We start from the raw sequence: 27613 nt of genomic DNA, 5'->3' as shown, positions 1-27613 counted from the left end.
GGTGGGGCATATTACATCACCTTCTTTTTTAAAAAATCATACATAGCTGTCTTTTCCCCCTACTCCTCGAGATGCTGTCATTCTGGTATGCCTAGACCTGTAAAAAGGGCTTGCCTGAATCTTCACATGAAGAGGGATGGTTATGGGTAGTTTAGAAAAATTGCTTGGGTCATGTGGTCCTTCTGTCCCCTCCATTGGAAATCACTATTCCAGAGCAAATAATATGCATCTAAAGAAACTGTATGTTATTTCTAAGATGTTCTCAAAATTTTTGCAGGAGGTTTAAACCTTTGGTTGGTTATGGAATCTTGACTGTTGGAAGGAGACAGCCCTTATTAGTGTCTTTGCCTTCTCTCTTGAGAATTCAGTTATTGGCAGTAGTGTGTTCTTAGGCAGAGTTAGAAAGTTACCCGGTCTGAGAAGCCAGCCTTACCTACAGCTAGGAATTTGTAGAAGAGTCGGTCGTGGAAGGAAAGCTTTTGGATTATCTGTTAGCAGTGTTCTGGGATCCAAACCCTTGAACCCTCAATTATTGTAGAATATGTGTTGTAACAACAGGCTATTGGGTAGTTTTAACACTGGTTATGGGATGTAGAGTTGGGGGAAAGACTTAAAAGTGAAAGCACCTTGAAAAAGTATCTCCTCCAGATAGTTTAAAGAAGACGGTTCTCATAGTGAGGAGCTTTTCTGGAAAAGGCTAGCCCTTCGCTTCACAAGGGAAGCAGGGAGGTGTAACTGTACTTACGGTGTAACTTAAAAGGTAAACCTTTCCCTCCCACTTGGTTGCTTTCTAGTGGATGTTCATCTTCCACATCTGTAATTTTGGACATGATGTATCATTTTCTGTTACTCAGTTCTGCTTCTGAAGGAGAGACCATCTGACACAAAACCATATAGGAATTAGAAAATTGTGGAAAGGACTTCAGTGTTGAAAATGAAGTCTGTGGCAGGGTGCTGCATTTGTAAGGGGCTCTCAGTACAGAGAACACTTAAAAGAATGCGGTGTTATTTCTTATTTATTTCTTTAAGCCTTCGAATGGAATCTTTTCTTTGCAGAGTTTCTGGAGTATTAGAGAAGTGGGAGCTGAAAATATTTAGCTTTAAGAAAGAAAGCAGCAATATAAACATTGGTTGTTGTATGGTATCTGTGTTAAAGTTAATTCTTTAATGCAGGAGGTTTTAATTCCCAATTTCTTAAGCAAATACGAACACTCTTGACTCTTAATGATATTCTTTGTAGGGCAGAGTTGCTTTCGTTTCCATTCTGAGCATAGAAAGGCCTTCTATGATAGTTTTGCCAGTCCTCGATACTATATTTTCCCTCTGTTGTAAACTTAAGTAATTAAATTTGAAGCAGATATAAATATCATTAACTTGCTACATATGTGGATATTTGGTGTTACGTGGTCAGAAAGTTTGTGTAGGTTGCATATATCTACATAATTTCCCCTTTTCCTACTGTTTTCTTAATGAAAAGGTGGTGGAAATGGCATTATGAGAATATGTCTTATACTAAAAAGTGTGTCCACACTTCCCTCTGCCAGATCTGGATGTTCTTTCTTTCTTGGCTTCTAGCTCTTTTTCTTAGGCCGGGTGTAACATCCCTCTGTGCATGTGCACGTGCGCACGCGGCCACAAGGAGTAGAGTGCACTGTCCCATTCTCCCACTCCAGCCGTGGACTCACCCACTGGAGGCAGCAATGGCACTAATTTGTTTGTAAGGTCCCTTTAGAAACTCAGTTGGTGGGGTAGCAGCTCTGATGTCCACTTCTAGTGGGTGAGCCCTCAAAGGATCAGGTATCCCTCAATAAGTGTTGATTCTGGGGGAGGGGGAACGAGCGAGGATAGCTTCTGTGGTTAATGCTGGCTTATCTTAATGTTCAAGTACCCGAGTTTCATGGCTTCATGTACTACATTTCTGTCTCCAGCTAGATTTTTTTCTCTCAAATTCTAGACTCCTGTGATCATCTGCCAATTTGAGAACATCTTCACTTGGAAGTCTGATATCTTAAAACCAACATGTGTAAAAACTGAGCCCTTGATCTTCCAACTTCCAGACTGGTTCTATCTGCAGCCTCCTCCATTCAGTTAATGGAAAGTCAATGCTTCTAGCTACTCAGGCTAAAAAACTTGGAGTTATTCAGACTTCACTGACATGGCACGTGCCTTCTGTCAACAGATCTTATTAGCACTCCTTTAAAATATATCCAGAACTCAGACACTTCTCATCACTGCTCCTGCCTCCACTGCTGCTACGCTGTTCTGAGCCACTGTCATCTCCTCCTGCATTACCCTTCTCAGTAGCTTCCCTCTTTTCATCTTTGACCCATAGAGACTATTCGCAACCAGCAGCCAAAATGATCCTTTGAAAACATAAGTTGGGTTGTGTCACTGTTCTGCAGTACCTTGCCATTTCACTCAGGGTAAAAGCTAGTGTACCCAAATTGTTTTCTGCCTCAATCTCTTTATCTGTTATATGGGGATAATAGTAATTAGCTCACTCAGGGTAAAAGCTAGTGTCCTACATGATCTGTACTCCCCCCTCCGGCCCTGCTCTCATGTCCTAGAACACACGAGGTGCATACTGGCCTTTGCTCTAGTTATTCCTTCTGTCTGGGCCTTCTCCCCCCTCCTGGTCCTCATTCTAATCTCAGTTCTCAATTTGGCCTGCCCTGATCACCCTGTTTAATACTGCAAGTTCCATCAGTCCATCACCATCACCCCCATACTCCTCACTCTCTTTACCCGGCCCTCTTTCTTTGTTCCGTAGTTCTTAACTTCTAACATGCCACTTACTCTACTGGTCTGTTGTGTGTATTGTCGATGCCCCCCACCCCCGCCCGCCCCCCGACTCCAAGCTCCCTGAGGACAGGGATTTTTATTTTGTTTATTGATCTACTCCTTGTGCCTAGAATAGTGCTTGGTACATAGTTGGCACTCAAAAATTATTTGCTGAATTAATAATATAATATTTAAAGAATGAATTATTCTTTCAGAAATGGGTCAGGAAAGGAAGAGGTGTGAAAAGAAATGGTGCAATAAATAATGATGTTTGCCTTTTGTTCTTTGTGTGATGTATATACAAGTATGATTTTTTTAGGCTTTATTTGGTATCCTAATTTATTAAACTTTAATAGCTTTATTAAGGTATAATTTACATACCATAAAATTCACCCATTATAATTGTGATCGTAGTAAATTTCTAGAGTTGTGCAACCATCTCCTCAAAAAGTTCCTTTTGTCCATCCATATGCAGTTAACCCTCCCCACAATGGCACCCTGATTTCATTTGTTAATTTTTTCGCTCCCAGACTTCGAAAGAATAATTTATACAGCAATACTAACATAGCTTTGTACTCTTAAAAATTACACATTTAAATATATTAACTATCCATTGCTTAATGTAGGAAATGGTATTGAACATTAGTGAAAAGAATGGCCTTGAGGGTCAGACTAGCTGCACTCTTATCAGCTCTACCATTTACCCAGATTGTTTTCTGCCTCAATCTCTTTATCTTTATATGGGGATAATAATAGTAATTAGCTCACAGAGTTGTTGTGAGGATTAAACAAACAATGAAAGAAAATTTAGTACAGTGTCTGCCTTAAAGTTAATACTCAGTAAACAGTTAAAGTAGGTCCAAAGTATATGGGGTGAATAACCTTGCAGGTAGAAAACAAAATTCAAATCAGATTCTAAGCTTCTGAAGTGTGTATAAAATACGACCCAGTTCCTGTCTTGGTTTGTAAATAGGCCCACTGCAGAATGTAAAAGCAGGTTAATTTCCAACAGAGAAAATCATTTCTCAGCATTTCTTCTGAAGGTATCTGCTAAACCATGTTTACTGAATTTTCTGTGCCCATCTTTGAGAGAGCTTTGAAACCAGGGAGGTAATTATCTACTTTTTTGTTAAAACCACAGTGACCATCAGAAAGTGTTCTGAATTGTTTTAGTCTTGGGTTGAAAAATGCTGTGAGACTTCCTCTAAATGAGTGGGGGAGAAGGGCATTCATTGTATCTCTCCTAGCCTGATAAGTCTGAACTAAGCTATCTTTAATAAGATCTTTTTCTGTGTTTTGTTATTTTCTTTTATGTACAGATGCACAAAGCAGGGTCATCAGAAGCCTCTCGATTCAAAAGATGATAATACCGAAAAACACTGCCCGGTGACAGTGAATCCTTGGCATATGAAGAAAGCTTTTAAAGTCATGAATGAATTAAGAAGGTATTATTACATTAACATACCTTTATTTTTCACTATAAAGTGAATATATTCCCCACACCTCATTTTTGCTTTGTTTGATACAGAGAACATTTAAAGCTTTTTCTGCAAGTTTTTTAAAGGAAGGAAGAAAGCAAAAATTTTATCAGAAGTGTGAATGGTATAAGGCTGCACTGTCCAATATGGTAGCCACTAGCCACATGTGGCTAGTCTGAATTGAGGTGCTCTGTAAGTGGAAAATACATAATGGATTTTCAAGACTAACTACCAAAAAAAAAGTAAAATATTTATTAATAAGTTTTAAAAATAATACATTTTGAAATGATATCAATTCTAATATTGGATATTTTGGGTTAAATAGAATTTTACTTAATTCTATTAAATTAATTTCACTTGTTTTTATTTTTAAATGGGATTACTAGAGAATTCTGACTTACATTATATTTCTATTGGACTGGCTGGTCTAGGGTTTCTAACTTATCATTGCAAAGCATATGAAAACTTTTATTAAATTTTTTTTTATTGAATAGTTAATTTATAACATCATATTAGTTCCAGGTGTACAACATAGAGACTCAACATTTTTATAGATTATACTCCACTTAAAGTCACCACAAAATAATGTATATATATCCTTGTGGCCTATCCATTTTATACATGGTAGTTTGTACCTCTCAGTCAAATCCACTACCCCTATCCTGCCTCTCCCATTCTTCTCCCCACTGGTAACCACCTGTGAGTCTGTTTCTGTTTTGCTATATTCACTAGTTCGTTTTCGTTTTTAGATTCCACATATGAGTTATAACATAGAATATTTTTCTTTCTCTGACTTATTTCATTTAGCATAATACCCTCTAGACCCATCCATGTTGTTGCCAATGGCAGAATCTCATTCTTTTTTATGGCTGAGTAGTATTCCATTGTGTGTATATACCACATCTTCTTTATTCATTCAACTGTTGATGGACACTTAGGTTGCTTCTACATCTTGGCTATTGTAAATAATGCTGCTCTGTACATTCAGATGCGTGTATCTTTTCGAATTAGTGTTTTCATTTTCTTCAGATGTATACCCAGGATTAGAATTGCTGGTAGTTCTATTTTCAGTTTTTTGAGAAACCTCCATAATGTTTTCTGTAGTGGCTGTACCAAGTTATATTCCCACCAACAGTGTAAGAGTGTTTCCTTTTCTCCACATCTTTGTCAACATTTGTTATTTGTAGATTTTTTGATGATAGCCATTCTGACAGGTGTGAGGTGATATCTCATTGTGGTTTTGATTTGCTTTTCTATGAAAATTACAGATGTTGAGCATCTTTTCATGTGTCTGGCCATTTGTATGTCTTCTTTGGAAAATGTCTATTCAGGTCTTCTGCCCATTTTTTAATCAGATTATGTTTTTGATATTGAATTGTATGAACTGTTTGTGTATTTTGGATATTAACAGCTTATCAGGCGTATCATTTGCAAATATTTTCTCCCATTTAGTAGGTTGTCTTATCATTTTGTCAATGATTTCCTTTGCTGTGCAAAAGCTTTTAAGTATAATTAGATCCCATTTGTTTATTTTTGCTTTTGTTTGTTTTGCCTTAGGAGACAGACAAAAAAATATTGCTATGATTTGTGTCAAAGAGTGTTCTGCCTATGTTTTTTTTCTAGGTGCTTTATGGTTTCAGGTCTCTATTTAGGTCTTTAATCCATTTTGAGTTTATTGTTGTATATGGTTTGAGAAAATGTTCTACTTTCATTCTTAACATGTAGCTGTTCAGTTTTCCCAGCACCACTTGTTGAAGAGACTGTCTTTTCTCCCTTGTATATTCCTGCCTCCTTTGTTGTACATTAATTGACCATAGATGGGCAATTCTTTATTCTGTTCCACTGATCTATGTTTCTGTTTTTGTGCCAATACCATGCTGCCTTGATTATGGTACTTTTTAGTCAGGGAGTGTGATACCTCCAGCTTTGTTCTTTTTTTCTCAAGACTGCTTTGGCTGTGCAGGGTCTTTTGTGGTTCCATATAAATTTTGGATTATTTGTTCTAGTTCTGTGAAAAATGTCATGAGTATTTTGATAGGGATTGCATTAAATTTATAGATTGCTTTGGGTAGTGTGGACATTTTAACAATATTAATTCTTCTAATCTATGTACATGGGCTGTCTTTTCATTTCTTTGTATCATCTTCTTTTCCTTCATCAATATTTTATATTTTCAGAGTGTAGGTCTTTCATCTCCTTGGTTAAGTTTATTCTTAGGTATTTTATTTTATTTTGGTGGATTTTGAATGGGATTGTTTTCTTACTTTCTCTGATAGTTCATTATTAGTATATAAAAAAGCAACAGACTTCCATATATTAATTTTGTCTCCTGCAAATTTACTAAATTCATTTGTTAGTTTAATATTTTATTGGTGGAGACCGTTAGGGTTTTCTATATATAGTATCATGTCATCTGCAAGTAGTAACAGTTTTACTTCTTCCCTTCCAATTTAGATTCCTTTTATTTCTCTTTCTTTTCTGATTGCTGTGGCTAGGACTTCCAATACTATGTTAAATAGAAGTGGCAAGAGTGAGCATCCTTGTCTTGTTCCTGATTTTAGAAGAAAAGCTTTCAGCTTTAATCGTTGAGTATTATGTTGGCTAACGGTTTATCATAAATGGCCTTAATTATGTTGAGATATGTTTCCTCTGTACCCACTTTGGTGAGAGTTTTTATCATGAATGGATGTTGAATTTTGTTGAATACTTTTTTTGCATCTATTGAGGTGATAATGTGATCTTTATTCTTCCTTTTGTTAATGTGGTATATCACATTGATTTATGGGTGTTGGACCATCCTTGCATCCCTGAAATAAATTCCACTTGATCGTGGTATGTGATCCTATTTATATATTGTTGAATTCGGCTTGGTAATATTTTGTTGAGGATTTTTGCATCTGTATTCATCAGATATATTGGCCTGTAATTTTCTTTTTTTGTAATATCTTTTTCTGACTTTGGTATCAGGGTAATAATGGTGGCCTTGTAGAATGAATTTGGGAGTGTTCAGTCCTCTTTAATTTTTTGGAATAGTTTGAGAAAGATAGGTATTAGCTCTTCTTTATATGTTTGGTAGAACTACCCTGTGAAGCCATCCTGTCCTGGACTTTTGTTTGCTGAGAGGTTTTTTAATTACAGATTTAATTTCATTACTAGTGATTGGTCTGTTCAAATTGTCTGATTTTTCTTGATTCAGTCTTGACAGTTTGTATGTTTCTGGAAATTTGTCCGTTTCTACTAGGTTGTCTAATTTGTTAGCATATAACTGTTCGTAGTATTCTCTTATGATTTTTTTGTATCTCTGTGGTATAGGTTGTTATTTCTCCTCTTTCAGTTTTTATTTTATTTGAGTCCTCTCTTCTTGCTGGTGAGCCTGGCTGAAAGTTTTATCAGTTTTGTTTATCTTTTAAAAAAGCTCTTGGTTTCATTGTTTTTTGTTTGCTTTTGTTTTGGTTTGTTTAGTCTCTGTTTTACTTATTTTCCCTTTGATCTTTATTATTTCCTCCCTTCTGATGACTTTGGGCTTTGTTAGTTCTTTTTTTTTAATTCCTTTAGATGTAGATTAGGTTGTTTGAGATTTTTCTTTTTTCTTGAGGAAGGCCTGTATCACTATAAACTTCCCTCTTAAAACTGCTTTTGCTGCATTCCATAGATTTTGGAAAGTTGTGTTTTCATTTTCATTTGTCTTGAGGTATTTTCTGATTTTCTCTTTGATTTCTTTATTGACCCATTGGTTTTTTTAGTAGCATGTTTAGTCTCCATGTGTTTGTGCTTTTCGCATTCTTCTTTTTGTATTTGATTTCTTGTTTCACGCTGTTGTGGTTGGAAAAAATGCTTGATATAATTTGTGTCCTCTCAAATTTGTTGAGACTTGTCTGTGGCTTAGCATGTGATCTCTCCTGGAGAACATTCCATGTGTACTTGAAAAGAAAGTACATTCTGCTGTTTTGGATGGAATGTCTTGTCTTGTAGATATCTTTTAAGTCCAACTGGTCCAATGTGGTATTTAAGACACTGTTTCCTTATTGATTTTTGTCTGGATGATCTGTCCATTGATGTCAGTGGGGTGTTAATGTCCCCTCCTATTATTGTATTATTGTCAACATCTCCCTTTATGTCTGTTAATATTTGCTTTATATATTTAGGTGCTCCTGTATTAGGTGCATATATGTTAATGAGTGTTACATCCTCTTCTTGTATTGATCTCTTTATTTATAATGTCCTTCTTTGTCTTTTGTTATAGACTTTGTTTTAAAGTATGCTTTGTCTGACATGAGTATTTCTACTCCTGCTTTCTTTTCATTTCCATTTGCATGAAATATAAGAAAACTTTTAGACAGAGAAAAATGTAAATCCCTCTTTGGTGGTGGTGGTGGTAGTGTTAGTTTTGGGGGAGTAGTGACCTGCCCATTGCTAAGTAATTCTCAAATATGTTAAGAGTCACCGCAGTGAAAGAGTGACTTTAAAAGTTGATTGAAAAACGAGTAGCTTTTTTTTAATTAAAAGACTAATGTATGTATTAACAGGCTTGGTTTTATTCTCTTAGCATTTTGTGAAAGATATATTTTCCCATCATTCCCTTTGTGAAAGTACATATATTTAAAAGCTTGGGCTAAGAAGGGAGTGACTTAAACTTTCCTTTAATCTCTCTATGCTATATCTTCCTGAAAGCTCATCCTTTTTTTTTTGTTCCATCATTTGTTTGTTTCTTCTTTAATTAAAGATTCAGTAAATATTCATCTGCTGGGTGCTGGAGATACAATGGTAAGCAAAACAGACATGGCTGCTACCCTCATGGGGCTTATGATTGACTGCAGGAAGCAGGCATTAATCAAAGAATCACACAAATAATTTACTGTAAATTTTAATGGCAGTAACTGCTACAGGGAGGGCTATGAAGTTAGATAACAGTGGTCAGGGAAAGCTTCCCTGAGAAGATAAGAATAATTGTGCTGAGATCGAAAGGAAAAGAGAAGTAAGGAAATGAAGTCAGGCATAGGGAATGGCAGTGTCCAAGTCTTGTGGTGGGAGTGAGCTAGCCTCCTGGAGGAGCTGAGGGGTAGCTGGAGTGCAGATGGCTGGGGGGTCATGGCAAGAGAGGAGGCTGAGTGAGTAGGTGAGGGCCAGCATTCTTAGAGCCTTCTGCATTTTGGTCTTTATCAGGAGTTGCCGTGGGAGAAGCCATTGGAGAGTTTTAAGCAGGGATGTGACATGATCAGATCAGATTTGTATTTTGAAAAGAACACACTGGCTGCTGGGTGGAGAGTGGATTGGAGAGAGAGAGATAAGAGAAAATTAAACTAAATAATGGATATTAGATTTGTTTCCTAGTGCTGCTCTGACATCAGTTTCAGTAAGTAGGTTTTCATTTAGTTTTGGGGAGAAAATATAGCTGGGATAATCCAGCAGGTCTGCCCATGCTGTTTCAGTTAATCTCGTTGCAAAAGTAGTTATTAGAATGTAAAATGCAGTCGTTATTAAGTGATACTGAAGGAAAAGTAAGAAAAATAGTCTGATTATTTTGAGACATTTTCTTTTTCTTTGAAAAATCTAGAAAGACTGACTTTTAATAGGTCTATTCATGTTACTTTTCCCCCCACTCCCATGGGGCTGGTAGCCAGACCTTCCACTGATGTGTGAGTGGGCCCCTGTTGATGAAGGTCTCAGTCAGTAAACTACAGGGAGGGCTACACCTAGCTCTCCTTCCTGAGGTGAATGACCCTAGTTTTTGGACAAACTCTTTGGCCTTGGGCCAGTTGTTTTACTTTTTTGAGCCTTAACTATAAAATGAGGGGAGTGGATGGAATGCAGTCTAAGGTTCATTGCTGCTCTGACGTTCTTTTGGCCTGTGAGGTTTTTTCCTACTTCCCTGCATGTGGTGCACCTTGTCTCATCCTGGGATTACTTAGCTGTAGCCGTCATTCAGCTGTTTGTACCATTTTGGGGGTGAACTATATGGCTGTGGAACAGTATGTTTTTGATCTTTGTGTTGCACCATTTCAGTAGCTAGCATGTAACCAGGCTAATAGTTAATGTTGATTTTCAGAATGAAGAATGACCTTTGAATAGCTGAGTCTTGGCTGCCACATCCACAACAAGGATTGTTTTAATGAAGTCAACGACTTGCTAGTGTTTTAAAAAATGAACTCTCTTTGAGGCTCATCAGCACTTTTTTTTTTTTTAATGTCACTCCCTTTTCTCTTACCCCTTATTGCCAATTTTATGTAATTCTGTTTTTTTTTTTTTTTTTTTGCGGTACGTGGGCCTCTCACTGTTGTGGCCTCTCCCGTTGCGGAGCATAGGCTCCAGACACGCAGGCTCAGCGGCCATGGCTCACGGGCCCAGCCGCTCTGCAGCATGTGGGATCTTCCTGGACCGGGGCACGAACCCATGTCCGCTGCATCGGCAGGCGGACTCTCAACCACTGCGCCACCAGGGAAGCCCTGTAATTCTGTTTTTTTAAAAATAAATTTATTTATTTATTTTTGGCTGTGTTGGGTCTTCGTTGTTGTGCGCAGGCTTTTCTCTCATTGCGGTTAGTGGGGGCTACTCTTTGTTGCAGTGCGTGGGCTTCTCATTGCAGTGGCTTCTCTTGTTGCGGAGCACGGGCTCTAGGAGTGTGGGCTCCGTAGTTGTGGCTTGCGGGTTCTAGAGCGCAAGCTCGGTAGTTTTGGCACATGGGCTCAGTTGCTCCGTGGCATGTGGGATCTTCCCGGACCAGGAATTGAACCCATGTCTCCTGCATTGGCAGGCAGATTCCTAACCACTGCACCACCAGACAAGTCCCAATAATTCTTAAAACAAACAAACAAACAAACAAACAAAATCTCTGAAGAAACCTACTCCTTGTACAGCTGAAAATCTTTTGTTATTTCCTGTCCTTGTGTCAACTTCCTGCTGCCAGAAATAGGTAGCTGAGAGTGGCTTCCTGACTTCTGGGAAGGGAGAACTTCCTTGTTCTCTCCATTCTGCTCTTGGGCTGTCACCTCTAATAGGTAGAATATCAGCTGTACCCTAGAGAGTGTTGTTATTAACTTTTGGCTAATGAAAGAGAAATTTTAGAAGTAAAAGTCACTTTTCTTTCAATTATACTTGGTGTAAGGTATGGTTATGGGAATAGGAGGGCAGGAGTTTTGTAAAGTTTAAGTTATAGAATTTTTTTTTAATATAAATTTTATTTATTTATTTTTGGCTGCATTGGGTCTTCGTTGCTGCCCATGGGCTTTCTCTAGTTGTGGCAAGTGGGGGCTACTCTTCGTTGCAGTGAGAGGGCTTCTCATTGCGGTGGCTTCTCTTGTTACAGAGCACTGGCTCTAGGCATGCAGGCTTCAATGTTGTGGCCCGTGGGCTTCAGTAGTTGTGGCTTGCCGGCTTTAGAGTGCAGGCTCAGTAGTTGTGGCGCATGGGCTTAGTTGTTCCTCAGCATGTGGGATCTTCCCAGACCAGGGCTCAAACCCATTACCCCTGCATTGGCAGGCAGATTCTTAACCACTGTGCTGCCAGGGAAGCCCCAAGTTATAGAATTATAACTTAAGTTTAACTTAAGAATTATAATTTAAATTTATAGAAATGGAATGTTACATTTTCTTTAAACTAGTTTTTCATTTCTTTTAGACAGGAGGCCCAGATATAGCTCTATGACCCAGTCCAATACGAGTTTGAATAACTTGCAATTATTGGTTTTAAAAACCCTGTGGTCACTTCTAAACAGTGTAGTCAGCAAGTATTTGTAAGTACCTGGTTCTCCTTTGAAGTCAGCTAGCACGCCCAGAGGCTGTGTGGGAGCCAGAGCCAGTGTCTGACGTGGCCCCTGCCTTTCGAGTGACCTGATTGTGCAGGAGATGTAGAGAAGAGGATGAGGTGGTGGAATATCGTGTGCAAAATGTGGGTCCTGAAAAGGATTCTCACAAGAGAAAGTCACAGAGGTGGTTTTGGTTGGGCCTGATAGGGATGCAGTAGGATTCATAAAAAGGACTGGAGAGGAAAGGCAGTTCCTGATCTGGATAATTGTACAAGTTAGGGATGGGCTAAATGTAACGTGTTTGGTAAAGTGAATCAAGAAGAGTTCATGCTAGGGAGTCTGTGGAAAAGGTCAGAATTATGGCAGGCTTAAACAGTGTGATTCATTGGGATTTAATTCCAAGGACAGTGGGAATCAGTGAAGGTTTTTGAGAAAGGGTGTAGCATCATAAGACTAATGATGTTGAGAAACAGCCTGGCAGCATAGTGAAAGGCGAGTCTTGTACAGCAACACATCTCTGGTGGGGAATTCAGCTCTGTACATTTCCTAGGTATGGCTTGGCAGGAGGAGGAGTTTTTCAAAGCACTAACACACTGACATTTTCCAAATCAAAGCAATAGACCTTTACAGAGTGCTTACTCTATGCAACACACTGTATTGGGCCTGTGGAGCAGACAGAGAAGCAGGCTGTACCCCGGACACACATTTGCTTGAGGACATTACACCGTGAGCTTTTTGAGATGACCCAAAAAGGAGCTGTCAGATTTAATGTTTTGTGTTTAAAATAAATTAAAAAAAAAAAAGTCTGTTTTCTAGGATATGGGATAAGACTGGACTTGAGTTTTAAAAGTTCCAATGAGCATTACTGGGGCGGGGCAACCTATTATTTGTTTAGAAGAAAGCTAATATTGATCCTTAAGTTGCATTTAGGAGTTGAAACTTTTCAGCAAGGATAAGTCTTATGAAGCAGTTTGAATGTTTGCCTATATATCACACAGAAGCCATAAACATTTAGTTGCAATAGCATTTCTTACATTCCAGAAGATAATTTAAACAGAAGATCCTGGATCCCTCTCTTAAGGGAATGCTTATTGTATTTTTCCCCCAGGACTTTTAGCCATTGTGGACCCAGATCATTACTAGGATTATATCTGTTGTGCATCTATGAAAACTTTGAGTTTGTGGCTCTTCTTTGGTTGTTTGTACTTCGTTGCTTAGGTAGCAAGTGAATTAAACAACAAACTGAAGTGAGACTACATTTTCATAGCTTTATATTACTGTTTTTGAAAGGGATTTAGGAAATTACACAGGGTGTGAATTTTTTTTAATCACTATGTATATGTATTTCTGTAGTAAAACGTTGTCAGTTTCTTTTGTTTTTATATTGTACTAAAGTAGAATATAAAACATTCCTTGAAGGACAGATAAGTTGGGAAGGGTCCCTAAATCAAGCAAACTTGTTTATTTAAGAAAGTTTAAGAGACATTTTGAAGCTAATGGTCTCAATTTAACTGGTAATCTTCTACAGTGTATCTTAAGTACTTGTGATAGATTTCTTATTAGGTGGTGTTTGTTGAGCATGGATAAAACCATTAAACATTTCAAAGATGTGAAGAATGGATGGTAGTGAATGAATTTGCTTCTGTTTTGTCTTCTCTTTCCTGGTGTGGGGTGCTGTGCTGCCTCAGGGTTTGCCTTCAGCATCCCCTCCTAAGTCAGAAAATCAGAAGATGCTACCTTGGCTGTTTTTCTTTTAAATTATTATAGCTAAGAGTATCTAGCTCATGTTTTGTTTCACCAAGTTTTTTGAAAAGGTAACTTTTAATAAGGAAGTTTTCTTTGTACATATTCTCCACTTTCTACATGTAGTCGAGCTTTTATCACACATGTTCAGAAACCCACTCCTGCCATTTCTGTTTCCCCTCTCTGAAATCCTCATCTCTCCATTTTGCCTCCTCCCCATCATCTTTTCCCTGTCACTCATATCTTCTTTCACTTTATTTCTAATTATTCTTTTCGCCTCCTCTCAACTGTGACCAAGTATTCTTAAAAGTCCTCAAATCTGGAGTTGTTACCTTCCCTTCTCGACAAATACTCAGTAATGTGCTTCCCCCCGACATCTTCCTGTGGCTTGGTTTTGTCACTTTTCCCTGTCATTCTGTTCTCTTGATTCTATGTGAGATTCTCTATTCTGGGATCCTTTTCTAGTTTAAGGCAGTTTCTAAATCACTGACTGTAGTAGGTTTTCATACGAGTTTCCAAGTTGACTGTCATCCTTTCCTGCTTCCTGTTAGAAAATCTCAGCAGGTGCAAATCTGTTGAAGGGGCTGTGCTGTTTTTCAGGGCTCTAATTGTGGTGGTGAGCCTTAGTAAGCCCAACAGCTAGGTTTTCCCTGTGCTTCACTGCCACAGAAATTCAAATTCAAACCATCATTGTTTTAAGATGAAGAAGGTGATGGTGGTGACACTTGTTATGGAGTTGTGTTGCTCTTCAAGATTATTGACATTTTAGCTAGGTTGCGTCTCCCTTGTCTGTAAATGACACTATCAGTTTTTGGAGGTTTGGTTAAATATAACTGATTTAAGTCAGTGATCAGGAAGCCTTTCACCTTTAAAACAGCTTGTTTTCATTCCCCACCTCCCTACTTTCTGAGCAGCCAGAACCTGATAAAGTAGCTGATCAGCAGCTCCGCATCTGGCTCATCCTGTGCTTCCTCACTAGCTTTTAACTTTCTTGGCTTCTGACCTCTTGCCTAACTTCTTTTTCTGTCTTGCTCTTGTTTCTTTATCCTAACACTGATGCTGCTCCAAAGATGCCTTTGGGCACATTCCGAGGCTGTGGCTTGTGTTTGCTCTGTGGAGTCTGGCTGAAGCTCATCTCAGCAGCCTAGCACCTCGGCGGTTATTCTGATTCTGCTCCATGTGGCAGGAGGTGCCTCCAGATCTCACACAGCCTGGCACCTGAGGAAGAAAGGTGGACAGATGCTATCAATGTAATCTCTCCACCACCCCCACTTCCAGTAGAAAGTAAATTCTTGTTTCGTGAAACTACCAATTATTTTAGATATGTCAGAGCCTAATGGCACATTTTACTTTAAGAAGATACACATTAGTCCCCCCTTATCCAAGGTTTTAGTTACTGTAGTCAACCACACTCTGAAAATATTAAATGGAAAATTCCAGAAATACACAATTCATAAGTTTTAAATTGAGTACTGTTCTGAGTAGTGTGATGAAATCTCACTGTCCTGCTCCATTCTGCTTGGGACATGAATCATCCCTCTGTCCAGTGTGTCCCGGCCGTTAGCCCTCTTGGTTATCAGGTTGACTGTTGCAGTATCACAGTGCTTGTGTTCAAGTGACCATTATTTTAACTCATAATGGCCCCAAAGCACAGGAGAAGTGATGCTGGCAATTCAGATGTGCCGAAGATATGCTGTAAAGTACTTCCTTTAAGTGAAAGGGGTGAATGTTCTTGACTTAGTAAGAAAAGAAAAAAAATCATATGCTGAGGTTGCTAAAGATCTATGGTAAGAAGGAATCTTCTATCTGTGAAATAGTGAAAAAGGAAAAAGAAATTTATGCTAGTTTTGCTTTTGCACCTCAAACTATGAAAGTTACAGCCACAGGGCATGATAATTGCTTAGTTAAGATAGAGAAGGCATTAAATTTGTTTAGTAAGATATTTCGAGAGAGAGGTTACATTCACATAACTTTTATTACAGTATAGTTATCATTGTTATATTTTATTACTAGTTACTGTTAATCTCTTACTGTGCCTAATTTATAAATTGAACTTTATAATGGGTATGTATGTGTAGGAAATAACATGGTACATATAGATTTCGGTACTATCTGTGGTTTTAGGGATCCACTGGAGGTCTTGGAATGTATCCACCATGATTAAGGGAGGCTTCTGTATATACAGCAGTGATAGGATTTTCTAGTCTTAGGAATTCATTTGTTTGATATCAGAAAACCAAAGGGTGTCTAGATATATTTGGGTATGATTCATTTTCAAAGCAATTCTTTTCTTGAGAAGGACCGATTTTCATGATGTTTCACTTGGGAGATGAGTGCCTATCTTTTTTTCTGTGTCATTTGAGTTTTACATAAGGCCTGTGTAACTCCTGTTATTCTCCACACTTGAGCTTAGAAGCAGTTTTCTTTCCAAAGCTTTCCTGTATGTTTGGGCTTGACCTGTCTCCTGTGTACTCAAACACCCGACACTTGCCCTAATAGCTATCAATTCATTTTGCAAGTACCTGTCACCTTGTCTTTTTCCCCAGCTCCACTGTAAACTCCTTGTTATCACGGACATTGTCTTGTTTACTGTGGTAAACTGACATAGTCCTTGGTGCCCAGTACGCACTTTAGATATTTGATGAATGAGTGAATAAATTCAGATTTTGCTAAGTAGCAACTTTATTTATACCATTATTCTGAAAGACTTTTTCTTCTATAGTCCATTCCCTCGTTAGATTTCACATAATAGGAATATAAACTCACCATGTAGACTTTGGGTATGGGTTGCTAAAACAAGTTTGTTATTTTTATTGCCGGATTTTATTTGTAGCCCTCCTCACCTAAAGTCATTCAGCTTCTTGTGAACATGCACACTTGGAATGAAGAGGTAAGGGCCAGAGTCAACAGACACACACACTGGCTGAATGATAAGAAGGTTGGTCAAATCTCTCTAGTCTGTGAGTGCTGTTTTAAAAACATGTTATTGCTAGAGACAGAAAGATAAAAAATTGAACACTAAAACTAAGCATGTCCTTGATCTATAATGTGGCATTAGACTCCACGTGACCTAACCCAGGGTGTGGCTGCATACTGGTTTGGCAGTGTTTTTACTCTATTAGTTAACTAACATCAGGTAATAAGCCGAGAAGGCCAAGATAATTATGTGATAGCCAGTGGGTGTTATGCTAGAAGGTTTGGATCAATGAGTAATTATAATTGAAGTTGAATGTAATCAATTATGTGATTTGGAGGCATTCAAGTGTAATTCCAATTATGTTCCATCTTGAAACCAGAACACTAAGAAGGATTATTGACAAAAGGAAAATAGACATAAAGATGCACTTGACTCACGTTTGAACTGTGTCCAGATGACCTGGTCACCGTAGGAAACCTGGATGGCCCTGCTGACCTCAGCATCCCTCTTCTCCTTCTCGCCCATGCTTCTTGTGCCACACACCCCGTTTGTGCTTTGCTGCTTCATGTCTCTGTCCAGCAGCATCTGCTGTTCTCTCTGTGTGGGGTTCTCTTGTCCTTCTCCATCCAGCTAACACTTACTTGTGTTTAGAACTCGGCTAAGGGCAGTAGCTGCAGGACACCTTTTCTGACCCCTAGTCTGATTTAGATGCTCCCCTGTTCCCCTAGCATCTTCACTCTGGCGCTTTCCACTTTGTCCTGTAATCCTTGCATTGTCAGTCCTTTCTGCTAGTCTCCTTAATGGCAGAGATAATCTTGCAGGACTTTGTTGAATTTGATTTTTTCTAACTATTCTTGTAGTGGTAGTGCTAAAAACCCACTAAAACCGGCTCTTTTATAAACTATATATAGAACTTTAAAAAATAGCTTCTAGTATACAGTATGTCAAATAATAATTGGGTGTTGTTTCTTTCTTTATATTCCCTGTTTTATTCAAGCTTTAACAAGTCTTAAAACCACATAGCTTTAGATGGTTTTGTGAGCCAGACTCCATAGATTTGAATCCGGGCATTGCCACTAGTGGTGACTTCAGGCTTCTTATTCATCTTTTCCTTGGTTTCCCCAGCTATACATTTTAAGGGTAAAAATCACAATAACATGGATCCCATAAGGTTTTGGTAGGGTCTAAGTGAAATAATACATGCAGGTGGAGCTCCTGTATAACACCTTCCTGAAAACACCACTGACTTCCCCCTGCTTAACTTGTGAACCCATGGAATTCATAGAATTGCAGAATGATTTTATCTGCGCAGAGCAGACTGTAGACTTTGTCAGTTTTCCACACTGATCTGGAGAAGCTACAGCTGAGTGATGGCCACCTCTTGAGTCTAACACGTGACCTGCCTGATGTCACATATGGCATCGTGACCTGTGCTTCAACTTACAGGGCACAGCATTAAAATTACATTTAATTTTATGTGTGATAATATTTTCTGACCTTGAAGAATGAGATATTTTGCATTGGGAAAATGTTCTGATTAAGTTAGACTTCAAATGCTCAAACGCCTTTCAAGCAGCAGGTGTAGTTGAATGTAATTTTACCTTTGCTTGATGACCTAGGACATTTTCTATGTCTGTATAGTTTTGATACTTTGACCCAATTTAGTTTTCTCCATGTGTTTTATTTTGTCTTTATCTTCGTGTCATACCACCATCTGCCACTTCTGCTGATGCAGTTCTTAATGCAAACAGCCTCCCCTTTTACACCCCATTAATGGTTTGCTGCCAGTAATTTATATTAGGTTGAGAAATCAGTAATCAAGTTTGGAAAGATTTCTCTATTAAACAAAGGCAAGATTCTGAGTGAGGGCCAAGGCATGTTGGCCTATGTCATGACTGTTTTCTATGTTCTTCATGTTTGGGTATCCTGTTTTTAAGGATGGAAATTTTTAGTTAGTTTTAACTTCAGAAAATTGGGCTTTTACTATAAAATTTTTGCATAGGGTGTTCAATACACTTACTCTTGTTATTAAAATTATTCTCTCCCTGTTTTGTTAACAGTCAGAATTTGCTGTGTGATGTCACGATTGTGGCTGAAGACATGGAAATCTCTGCTCACAGAGTGGTGCTGGCCGCCTGTAGTCCTTACTTTCATGCCATGTTTACAGGTATGAAATGTTTTAGTTATGGATGTTTATAAAGTGTATACAGATCTGGGCTTTTCTTTCCATATTTTCTTTCCTTATTAACATTTTATTGTTATGAAGTTAAGCATTGTAATAGAAGAAAATGCTCTTGCTTTGTTTTAAATTACTCCTCATCTTTGTTTTTCATTCTTGTAATGGTGTTGTGTACATACATGTGTCCATTACATACATGTATATGTTACATACAAATACAATTTTATGCTCAGTTTCCCCCCTTTACATTTATATTTGCATATATTGGCTAAGTTTGCCTTCTTGCCATTTATAACAGCCTTTGGCACTTTCTTATTTTGACAAAAGTAAATTGCTTTTACTGTTTCACATTTCTTCAAATGATTTTCACATTTGCCTCATCCAGTGTTTATAGTGAACAAAGAGATGTTTATTTAATGCCTTTTGATTCAGAAATATAAGAAAATAGAGTGGATACTTAGGCAACTGTAAAAATACATAAAATGATTTTAATATTTCTGGCAAAAAAGCAATTTGTGCCTGCCACACTGGAAGCCTTTAAAAATATAGTTGATGTACAATATTATGTTTCAGGAGCACTATATAATGGTTTGACATTTGCGTGCTTTATGAAATGATCACCACGATAAGTCCTTTAACCATCTGTCACCATACAAAGTTACTATAATATTATTGTCCTTATGCTGTTGTATATTACATCCCCATGGCTTATATACGTTATAACTGGAGGTTTGTATCACTTAACTATTCACCTAATTCTCCCACCCGACCCCACCCCCACCATACTCCCTTCTGTGAACTGTTTGTTCTCTGTATCTGTTGAGTGTTTTCATTTTATTTATTTATGTTTTTATTTCACATATGAAATCATTTGATATTTGTATTCTCTGTCTCACTTATTTCACTTAGCATGATACCCTCTAGGTCCATCCATGTTGTTGCAAATGGCAAGATTTCATTCTTTTTTAAGCCTGTTAATCCATTGTATATATATATACCACATCTTCTTTATCCATTTATCTATCAACGGACACAGGTTGCTTGCATTTGTTGGCTATTGTAAATAATGCTTTGGTGAACATAGGGGTGCACATATCTTTCCAATTACTGTTTTTGTTTTCTTCAGAAGTGGAATTTCTGAATCATATGGTAGTTCTATTTTTAATTTTTTGAGGAACCTCCATACTGTTTTCCATAGTGGTTGTACCAGTTTAAAATCCCACAAACAGTACACAAGGGCTTCCTTTTCTTTACATCCTCACCAATATTTGTTATTTATTATCTTCTTGAAAATAGCCATTCTGACAGGTATGAGGTAGTATCTCATTCTGGTTTTGATTTGCATTTCCCTGGTGATTAGTGATGCTGACTATCTTTTCACATGTCTGTTGGCCATCTGTATATCTTCTTTGGAAAAATGTGTATACAAGTACTCCTCCCATTTTTCAATTTTTTTGTTGTTGTTGAGTTGTATGAGTTCTTTGTATATTTTGGATAGAAACTCCTTACTGGGTAGTTCATTTGCAAATACCTCCTTCCATTTGGTAGGCTGCCTTTGTTGATAGTTTCCTTTGCTGTGCAAAAACTTTTTTTTTTTTTTTTTTTTTTTTTTGTGGTACACGGGCCTCTCACTGTGGTGGCCTCTCCCGTTGCAGAGCACAGGCTCCGGATGCACAGGCACAGCGACCACGGCTCACGGGCCCAGCTGCTCCCCGGCATGTGGGATCTTCCCGGACCGGGGCACGAACCCGTGTCCCCTGCATCGGCAGGCAGACTGTCAACCGCTGCGCTACCAGGGAAGCCCCCAAACCTTTTTAGTTTCATGTAGTACCATTTGTTCATTTTTGCTTTTTTGCCCTTGCCTGAGGAGAAAGATCCAAAAAATATTGCTAAGACAATGCTGCCTATGTTTTCTTCTAGGACTTTTATGGTTTCAGGTCTTACATTTAAGTTTTTAATCCATTTTGAGTTTATTTTTGTGCATGGTGCTAGAAAGTAGTCCAGTTTGATTCTTTTGCATGTAGCTGTCCACTTTTCCCAGCATTGTTTATTTAAGAGACTACCTGTTCCCCATTGCCTCCTTTGTTGGAGATTAATTGACCATATAAGTTTGGATTTATTTCTCTACTCTCTATTCTGTTACATTGATCTATGTATCTTTTTTGTGTGTTCCAGTACCAGACTGTTTTGATTACTGAAGCTTTGTAGTATAATTTGAAATCAGGGAACATGATACCTCTAGCTTTGTTCTCCTATCCCAAGATTGCTTTGGCTATTTGGGGTCTTTTGTGTTTCCATACAAATTTTAGAATTATTTGTTCTAGTTCTGTGAAAAATGTCATGGGTATTTTGATAGGGATTGCACTGAATCTGTAGATTACCTTAGGGTTTATGGTCATTTTAACAATATTAATTCTTCCAACCCATGAGCACAGTATATCTTTCCATTTGTTTGTGTCGTCTTCAATTTCTTTCATCAGTGTCTTATAGCTTTCAAAGTACAAGTTTTTTGCCTCTTTGGTTATATTTATTCTTAGGTATTTTATTCTCTGATGAAATTGTTAATAAGATTGTTTAATTTCTCTTTCTGATAGTTTGTTATTAGTGTATAGGAACACAACAGATTTCTGTATTACATTTTTATCCTGGATCTTTACTGAATTCATTTATTAATTCTGATTTTTTTGGTAGCATCATTAGGATTTTCTATATATGGTATCATGTCCTCTGTAGACAGTGACAGTTTTACTTCTTCCTTTCCAATTTGGATTCCTTTTATTTATGTTTCTTCTCTGATTGCTGTGGCCAGGACTTCCAAAACTATGTTGAATAAAAGTGGTGAGAGTGGACATCCTTGTTTTGTTCCTGATCTTAGAGGAAATGCTCTCAGCTTTTCATCATTGAATATGATGTTAACTGTGGGCTTGTCATATATGGCCTTTATTATATTGAGGTAGGTCCCCTCTATGCCTGCTTTCTAGAGAGTTTTTATTATAAATGGATGTTGAATTTTATCAATGGCTTTTTCTGCATCTATTGATATGATCATATCATTTTTATTCTTCAGTTTGTTAATGTGGTGTATCGCATTGATTGATTTGTGGATATTGAACCATCCTTGCATCCCTAGGATAAATTCCACTTGATATGGTATATGATTCTTTTGATGTATTGTTGAATTCAGTTTGCTAATATTTTGAGAATGTTTGCATCTGTGCTCATCAATGATATTGGCCTGTAATTCTACTTTTTTGTGGTGTTTTTGCCTGTTTTTTGTTAGGGTGATGCTGGCCTTATAGAATGTGTTCCAGAGTGTTCCTTCATCTTCAATTTTTGGAATAGTTTGAGAAGAATAGGTGTTAACTCTTTAAATGTTTGGTAGAATTCACATACTGGTCCTGGACTTTTGTTTGTTGGTAGTTTTCTAAATTACTGATTCAATTTCATTACTGGTAACTGGTCTGTTCATATTTTCTGTTTCTTCCTGATTCAGCCTTGGGAGATCATATGTTCCTAGGAATGTATCTATTGTAAATTGTTCATTTTGTTGACATATAATTGTTCGAAGTAATCTCTAATGATCCTGTGTATTTCTGTGGTTTAATTTGTAATTTCTCTTTCATTTCTGGATTATTTATTGGGCCTTCTCTTTTTCTTATGAGTCTGGCTAAAGGTTTATTAATTTTGTGTATCTTTTCAAAGAACCAGATCTTTCATCGATCTTTTCTGTTTTTTTAGTCTTTATTTCATTTATTTCTGTGCTGATATTTATTATTTCTTTCCTTCTACTAACTTTAGGTTTTGTTTATTCTTCTTTTTCTGGTTCCTTCAGGTGTAAGTTTAGATTGTTTTGAGATTTTTCTTATTTCCTGAGGTATGCTTGTATGGCTGTAAACTTTCCTCTTAGAACAGCTTTTGCTGTGTTCCATAGATTTTGGATTGTTGTGTTGTGTTTGGATTGTGTTTCTTTTTCATTTGTCTCCAGATATTTTTTTTATTTCCTTTTAATTTCTTCAGTGACCCATTGGTTGTTCAGTAGCATATTGTTTAGACTTCATGTGTTTGTGTTTTTTCATTTTTTTTCTTGTAGTTGATTTCTCTGCTCATACCATTGATATGATTTCAGTTATCTTAAATATATTCAGATTTAGTTTGTGGCATGTGATCTGTCCTGAAGAATGTTCCATGTGCACTTGAAAAGTATGTGTATTCTGCTGCTTTAGGTTGAAATGTTCTATATATATCAATATTTATGAAATCTGTCTAGTCTAATGTGTCATTTAATGCCATGTTTCCATATTGATTTTTTTTTCTGGATGATTTGTCCATAGATGTAAATGGGGTGTTAAAGTCCCCTACTATTATTGTGTTACTGTCAGTTTCTCCCTTTATGTTTACCTGTATTTGCTTAATGTATTTAGGTGCTCCTATGTTGGGTGCATATACATTTACAGTTGTTGTATCTGCTTCTTGGATTGATTCCTTGATCATTAAATGGTAATGTCCTTCTTTGTCTCTCAGTAATATCTTTGTTTTAAAGTCTGTCTTGTCTATAGAGACACAGATGTAGAGAACAACGTATGGACACCAAGGGGGGAAAGCAGGGGTGGTGGTGGTGGTGGTGGTGGTGGGATGAATTGGGAGATTGGGATTGACATATATACACTAATATGTATAAAATAGATAACTAATAAGAACCAGCTGTATAAAAAAGTAAACTGAAATAAAATTAAAAAAAAATAAAGTCTGTCTTGTCTGATGTACATTTGCTACCCCAGCTTTCTTTTCATTTGCATTTATGTGGAATATTTTTTCCATCCCTTCATTTTTAGTCTGTGTGTGTCTTTAGATTGGAAGTGAGTCTCCTATACGTAGCATATAGATGGGTCTTGTTTTTTAATCCATTCAGCCACTCTGTCTTTTGATCAGAGCAGTTTGTTCATTTACATTTAAAGTAGTTATTGACAAGTATGTACTTATTGCCATTTTGTTAATTGTTTTCTGGTCATTTTTTTGGTTCTCTTTTGTTCATTTTTTCTTTTGCTCTACTCTCTTGTGACTTGATAACTCTTTAGTGTTATGTTTGGACTCCTTTCTTTTTCTCCTTTTTTTTTTGTGTGTGTATACATCTATTAAAGGTTTTTGGTTTATTACCATAAGGTTCATATATAACAACTATGTGTATCTATATACGTGATTACTTTAAGTTGATGATCTCTTCAGTTCTAATGCATTGTAACAACCCTGTATTTTTACTTCCACCTCCCCATATTTAATGTTTTTGATGTCATATTTTACATCTTTTCGTTTTGTGTATTCCTTAATTATTTATTGTGGATATAGATGATTTTACTACTTTTGACTTTTAACCTTCCTTCTATCTTTATAAGTTGTTGATCTACGACTTTTACTATATGTTTGCCTTTACCAGTGAGAATTTTCCTTTCCTAATTTTCATGTTTCTAGTTGTGGTCTTTTCTTTTTCACTTAGAGAGATTCCTTGAACGTTACTTGTAAAGCTGGTTTAGTGGTACTGAATTTTTAAGCTTTTGCTCGTCTGCAAAGCTCTTTCTCTGTCCTTCAAATCTGAATGAGAGTCTTGCAGATAGAGCATTTGTGGTGTACATTTTATCCTTTCATCACTTGAAATATATCATGGCCGTCCTCCTGGCCTGTTAAGTTTCTGCTGAAAAGTAAGTTGACAGTCTGTGGGCATTCTCTTGCTGCTTTTAAGATTTTCTCTTTATCCTTAATTTTTGCCATTTTAATTATAATGTGTTGTGGTGTGGACCTCTTTAAATTCTTCTTGTTTGGGACTCTGTACTTCCTCTACCTGGATGTCTGTTTCCTTCCCTAGGTTAAGGAAGTTTTCACCTGCTATTTCTTCAAGTTAAGTTCTCTGCCCTTTTCTCTCTTCTTCTGGTACCCCTATAATGTGAATGTTAGTACGCTTGATGTTGTCCCAGAGGTCTCTTAAACTACCCTCATTTTATCAAATTCTTTTTTTTTCTGTTCATCTTGGGTGATTTCCACTAGTCTGTCTTCCACTCCTCTGTATCATCTAATATACTGTTCATTACTTCTAGGGTTTTTTTTTTTTTTTTTTCTGGTTATTTTATCTTCGGGTCTGTTTGGGGTGTCTTTGTATTTTCTAACCACTTATCAGTTAAAATTCTCACTGTGTTCATCCAATTCTTCTGCCAAGTTTGTGGAGCATCTTAATGATCATTACCTAGAATTCTTTATCAAGTAGATTGCTTTTCTCCATTTCATTTAGTTCTTTTTCTGAGGTTTTCTCTTGTTCCTTTGTTTAGAACGTATTTTGCTCTCTCATCATTTTGCCCAATTTTCTGTATTTATTTCTATGTATCAGGTAGGTTGGTTAAGTTTCTGGATCTTGGAGAGGTGGCCTTATGCAGTTGACATCCTGTGGGGCCCAGCAGCTCACTCCCCTCCTGTTCAGAGCTGTATGCTCTAGGGGTACCCCCTGTGTGACCCCTTCTGTTGTGGTGGGAAGAGTACTGTGGGCGGTCTGGTAGGCAGGGCTGGCCCCTGGCCTGGTTGGCTGCCAGGCTGTGCCTTGCACAGTGGCTGTGGTCAGACAGGGTGGGGTAGGCTTCCCATGTGGCTGTCTGCATGGTCTGGTTGGGGCACACAGCTGCTGCCAGCCCACTGGTGGGCAGGTAAGCCCCTGGCACTAATAGTCTATAGGGTGGACCCCAAAATGGCACTTGCTAGCACCAGTGTCCTTGTGGTAGAACGAGCTCCCTACAATGGCTGCCACCAGCATCAGTGACCCCAGGGTGAGCTCTTGCCTCTCTGGGAGGCTCTCTGAGATCAGAAGATAGGTCTGACCCAGGCTCCTTTCAAACTACTGCCTCTGTTCTGGGTCTCAGAGTATATGAGGTTTTGCACACACCCTTAACAGATGAGTCTCTGTTTCCTACAGCCCTCTTGCTCTCATGTAGCCAAGCCCTTCTGGCCTTCAAAGCCGGATGTTCTGGGAGCTTGTCTTCTCGGTGTAGGATTCCTAGACTGGGGAACCCAATGTGGGGCTCAGAACCCTTGCTCTTTGGGGAGAATCTCTGTAATTGTGATTATCATCTTGTTTGTGGGTTGCTGACCTGGGTGGGTGGGTCTTGACTAGGTCATGTCATTGCCCCTTCTATCCTTCTCATTGTGGTTCCTTTTCTATGTCTTCAGTTGTAGGAAATCTCGGCTAGTCTTCAGGTCATTCTCATTTATAGTTGCTCTGTGAGTTGTTGTAATTTGGTGTGCCTGTAGGAGCTGGTGAGCTCCAGGTCTTCCTACTCTGCCACCTGGCCACACCCTCCCTTAACCTCATTCTTAAAAAAACAAAATTTAAGCATACAGTACTGTACAAGGATATGAAGTTATTATCTGTTCCAACAATGAGCTTATAATCTTAGATTATTGGTAGGACAAATAAATACTTGTAAATACATATACAGTTATAGAAAAAAAAGCACAAATACAAATCTATTCATACTTTAGAAACTTAAATATATCCTGGGCCTAACGTTTTGCTAGATACTTCAAGGAATACAAAACAATATTAGCGTGCCCCAGTCCGGGAGGGTCCCATGTGCCATGGAGCAGCTGGGCCTGTGGGCCATGGCCGCTGGGCCTGCGCCTCCGGAGCCTGTGCTCCGCAGCGGGAGAGGCCACAGCAGTGAGAGGCCCATGTACCGCCAAAAAAAAAAAAAAAAAATTAGCAGACTTCCTGTCCCAGTAGTTTATTATATCACTGGGGAAATGAGATGTGTACACTTTAAATACATAATAGTTTATGGAAGATCTGTGTGTGCAAAGGAGTAATACAGATGGTGAGGACTGTGATGGGCAGCATTGAGAGAAGGATATCTGACATTTCTTGAAACATAATAAATGTAAAGGTTTACACAGATGAAGAAAAGTGCAAAAAGCAATGTGGAGAGAATGGGCTTAGTGTTTGGGAGTAGAGAGCAGTCTGGAGGCATCTCACTCTTCAGCCTATTACATTCTGGCTGTTCTGAACTGAATTAAATAATCTGGATTCACTTCAGTCTTATGGTTTACATCTTATTTATTACTCCTGGAGTCTTTTCTAAACAGAATCTCTAGTTGGTAAAAGGAGTATTTGATCTGCATTAGCCTAATTTAGGAATTCACTAGTAAAGTGCTGCCCCTGTAAGTGACCTTCTTTCAGGTGACACTGTTACTGCCACTTCCTTGTCAGAGTTACTGGATCTTTGGGATCATTAATCACTTCATCAATCTGGGCTTCAGTTTCCTCTTCTGGAAAATGGGGATGATAATATTTACTTCCTAGGATTCTTATAAAGATTAAGTGAGATCATGTATGTTAGCCCTTTATTTGGCACATAGGAAATGTTCAATTAATGTTGGCAGTAATTATCATGATTATCATTATTATTTTTTACCCTCAATTCCTAAATGTCTTTATATTGTAAGAATATAAGATTGAAAATGTCTTACACACAGACTTTTTTTGATAAATGTTTTATTTTCCAGTTACAAAATATAGTGATTAACTTAAAATTACAAGATCAGGGTTAGTTTCCTTTCCCTTCAAAAGATGATACTTAGAGTCTGCAGACTCCCTGAGCCTTCGACATCCAGAGACGCTGGAGATGGGAGATCTCATTATGTCTCTATTTTTCTTCTCTGTTTACTTAAGAATCTGAACTATATTTCAGCTTCCCTCTTTTCTTTCTTTTCTCTCTTTTTCTTTTTTTTTTTGCCTAATGGTT

General features: G+C 37.8%; 1 protein-coding gene across 2 annotated transcripts in view; it reads left to right on the top strand.

Moving 5' to 3' along the window:
• The first annotated feature begins 2237 nt into the window (after positions 1–2237).
• The window catches only part of KLHL2 (kelch like family member 2), a 111247-nt gene continuing 85871 nt past the window's right edge, over positions 2238–27613 (top strand). Inside the window, exons 1-3 of one of the 2 annotated variants that reach the window (XM_065877310.1) lie at positions 2238–2248; positions 4101–4226; positions 18721–18827. In XM_065877310.1, coding sequence (XP_065733382.1) covers positions 4189–4226; positions 18721–18827 — 145 coding nt within the window. In that variant the 5' untranslated portion in view covers positions 2238–2248; positions 4101–4188. Of the gene's footprint in view, positions 2249–4100; positions 4227–18720; positions 18828–27613 lie in introns of those variants that run through there. The other variant, XM_065877309.1, reaches the window with a different exon arrangement.

Source organism: Phocoena phocoena, chromosome 5 (genome assembly GCF_963924675.1).
Source record: "Phocoena phocoena chromosome 5, mPhoPho1.1, whole genome shotgun sequence".
In the NCBI taxonomy this organism is placed as follows: Eukaryota; Metazoa; Chordata; class Mammalia; order Artiodactyla; family Phocoenidae; genus Phocoena; species Phocoena phocoena.
Note: the sequence above shows the minus strand (reverse complement) of the source record. Positions and strands in the feature narration are given on the sequence as shown.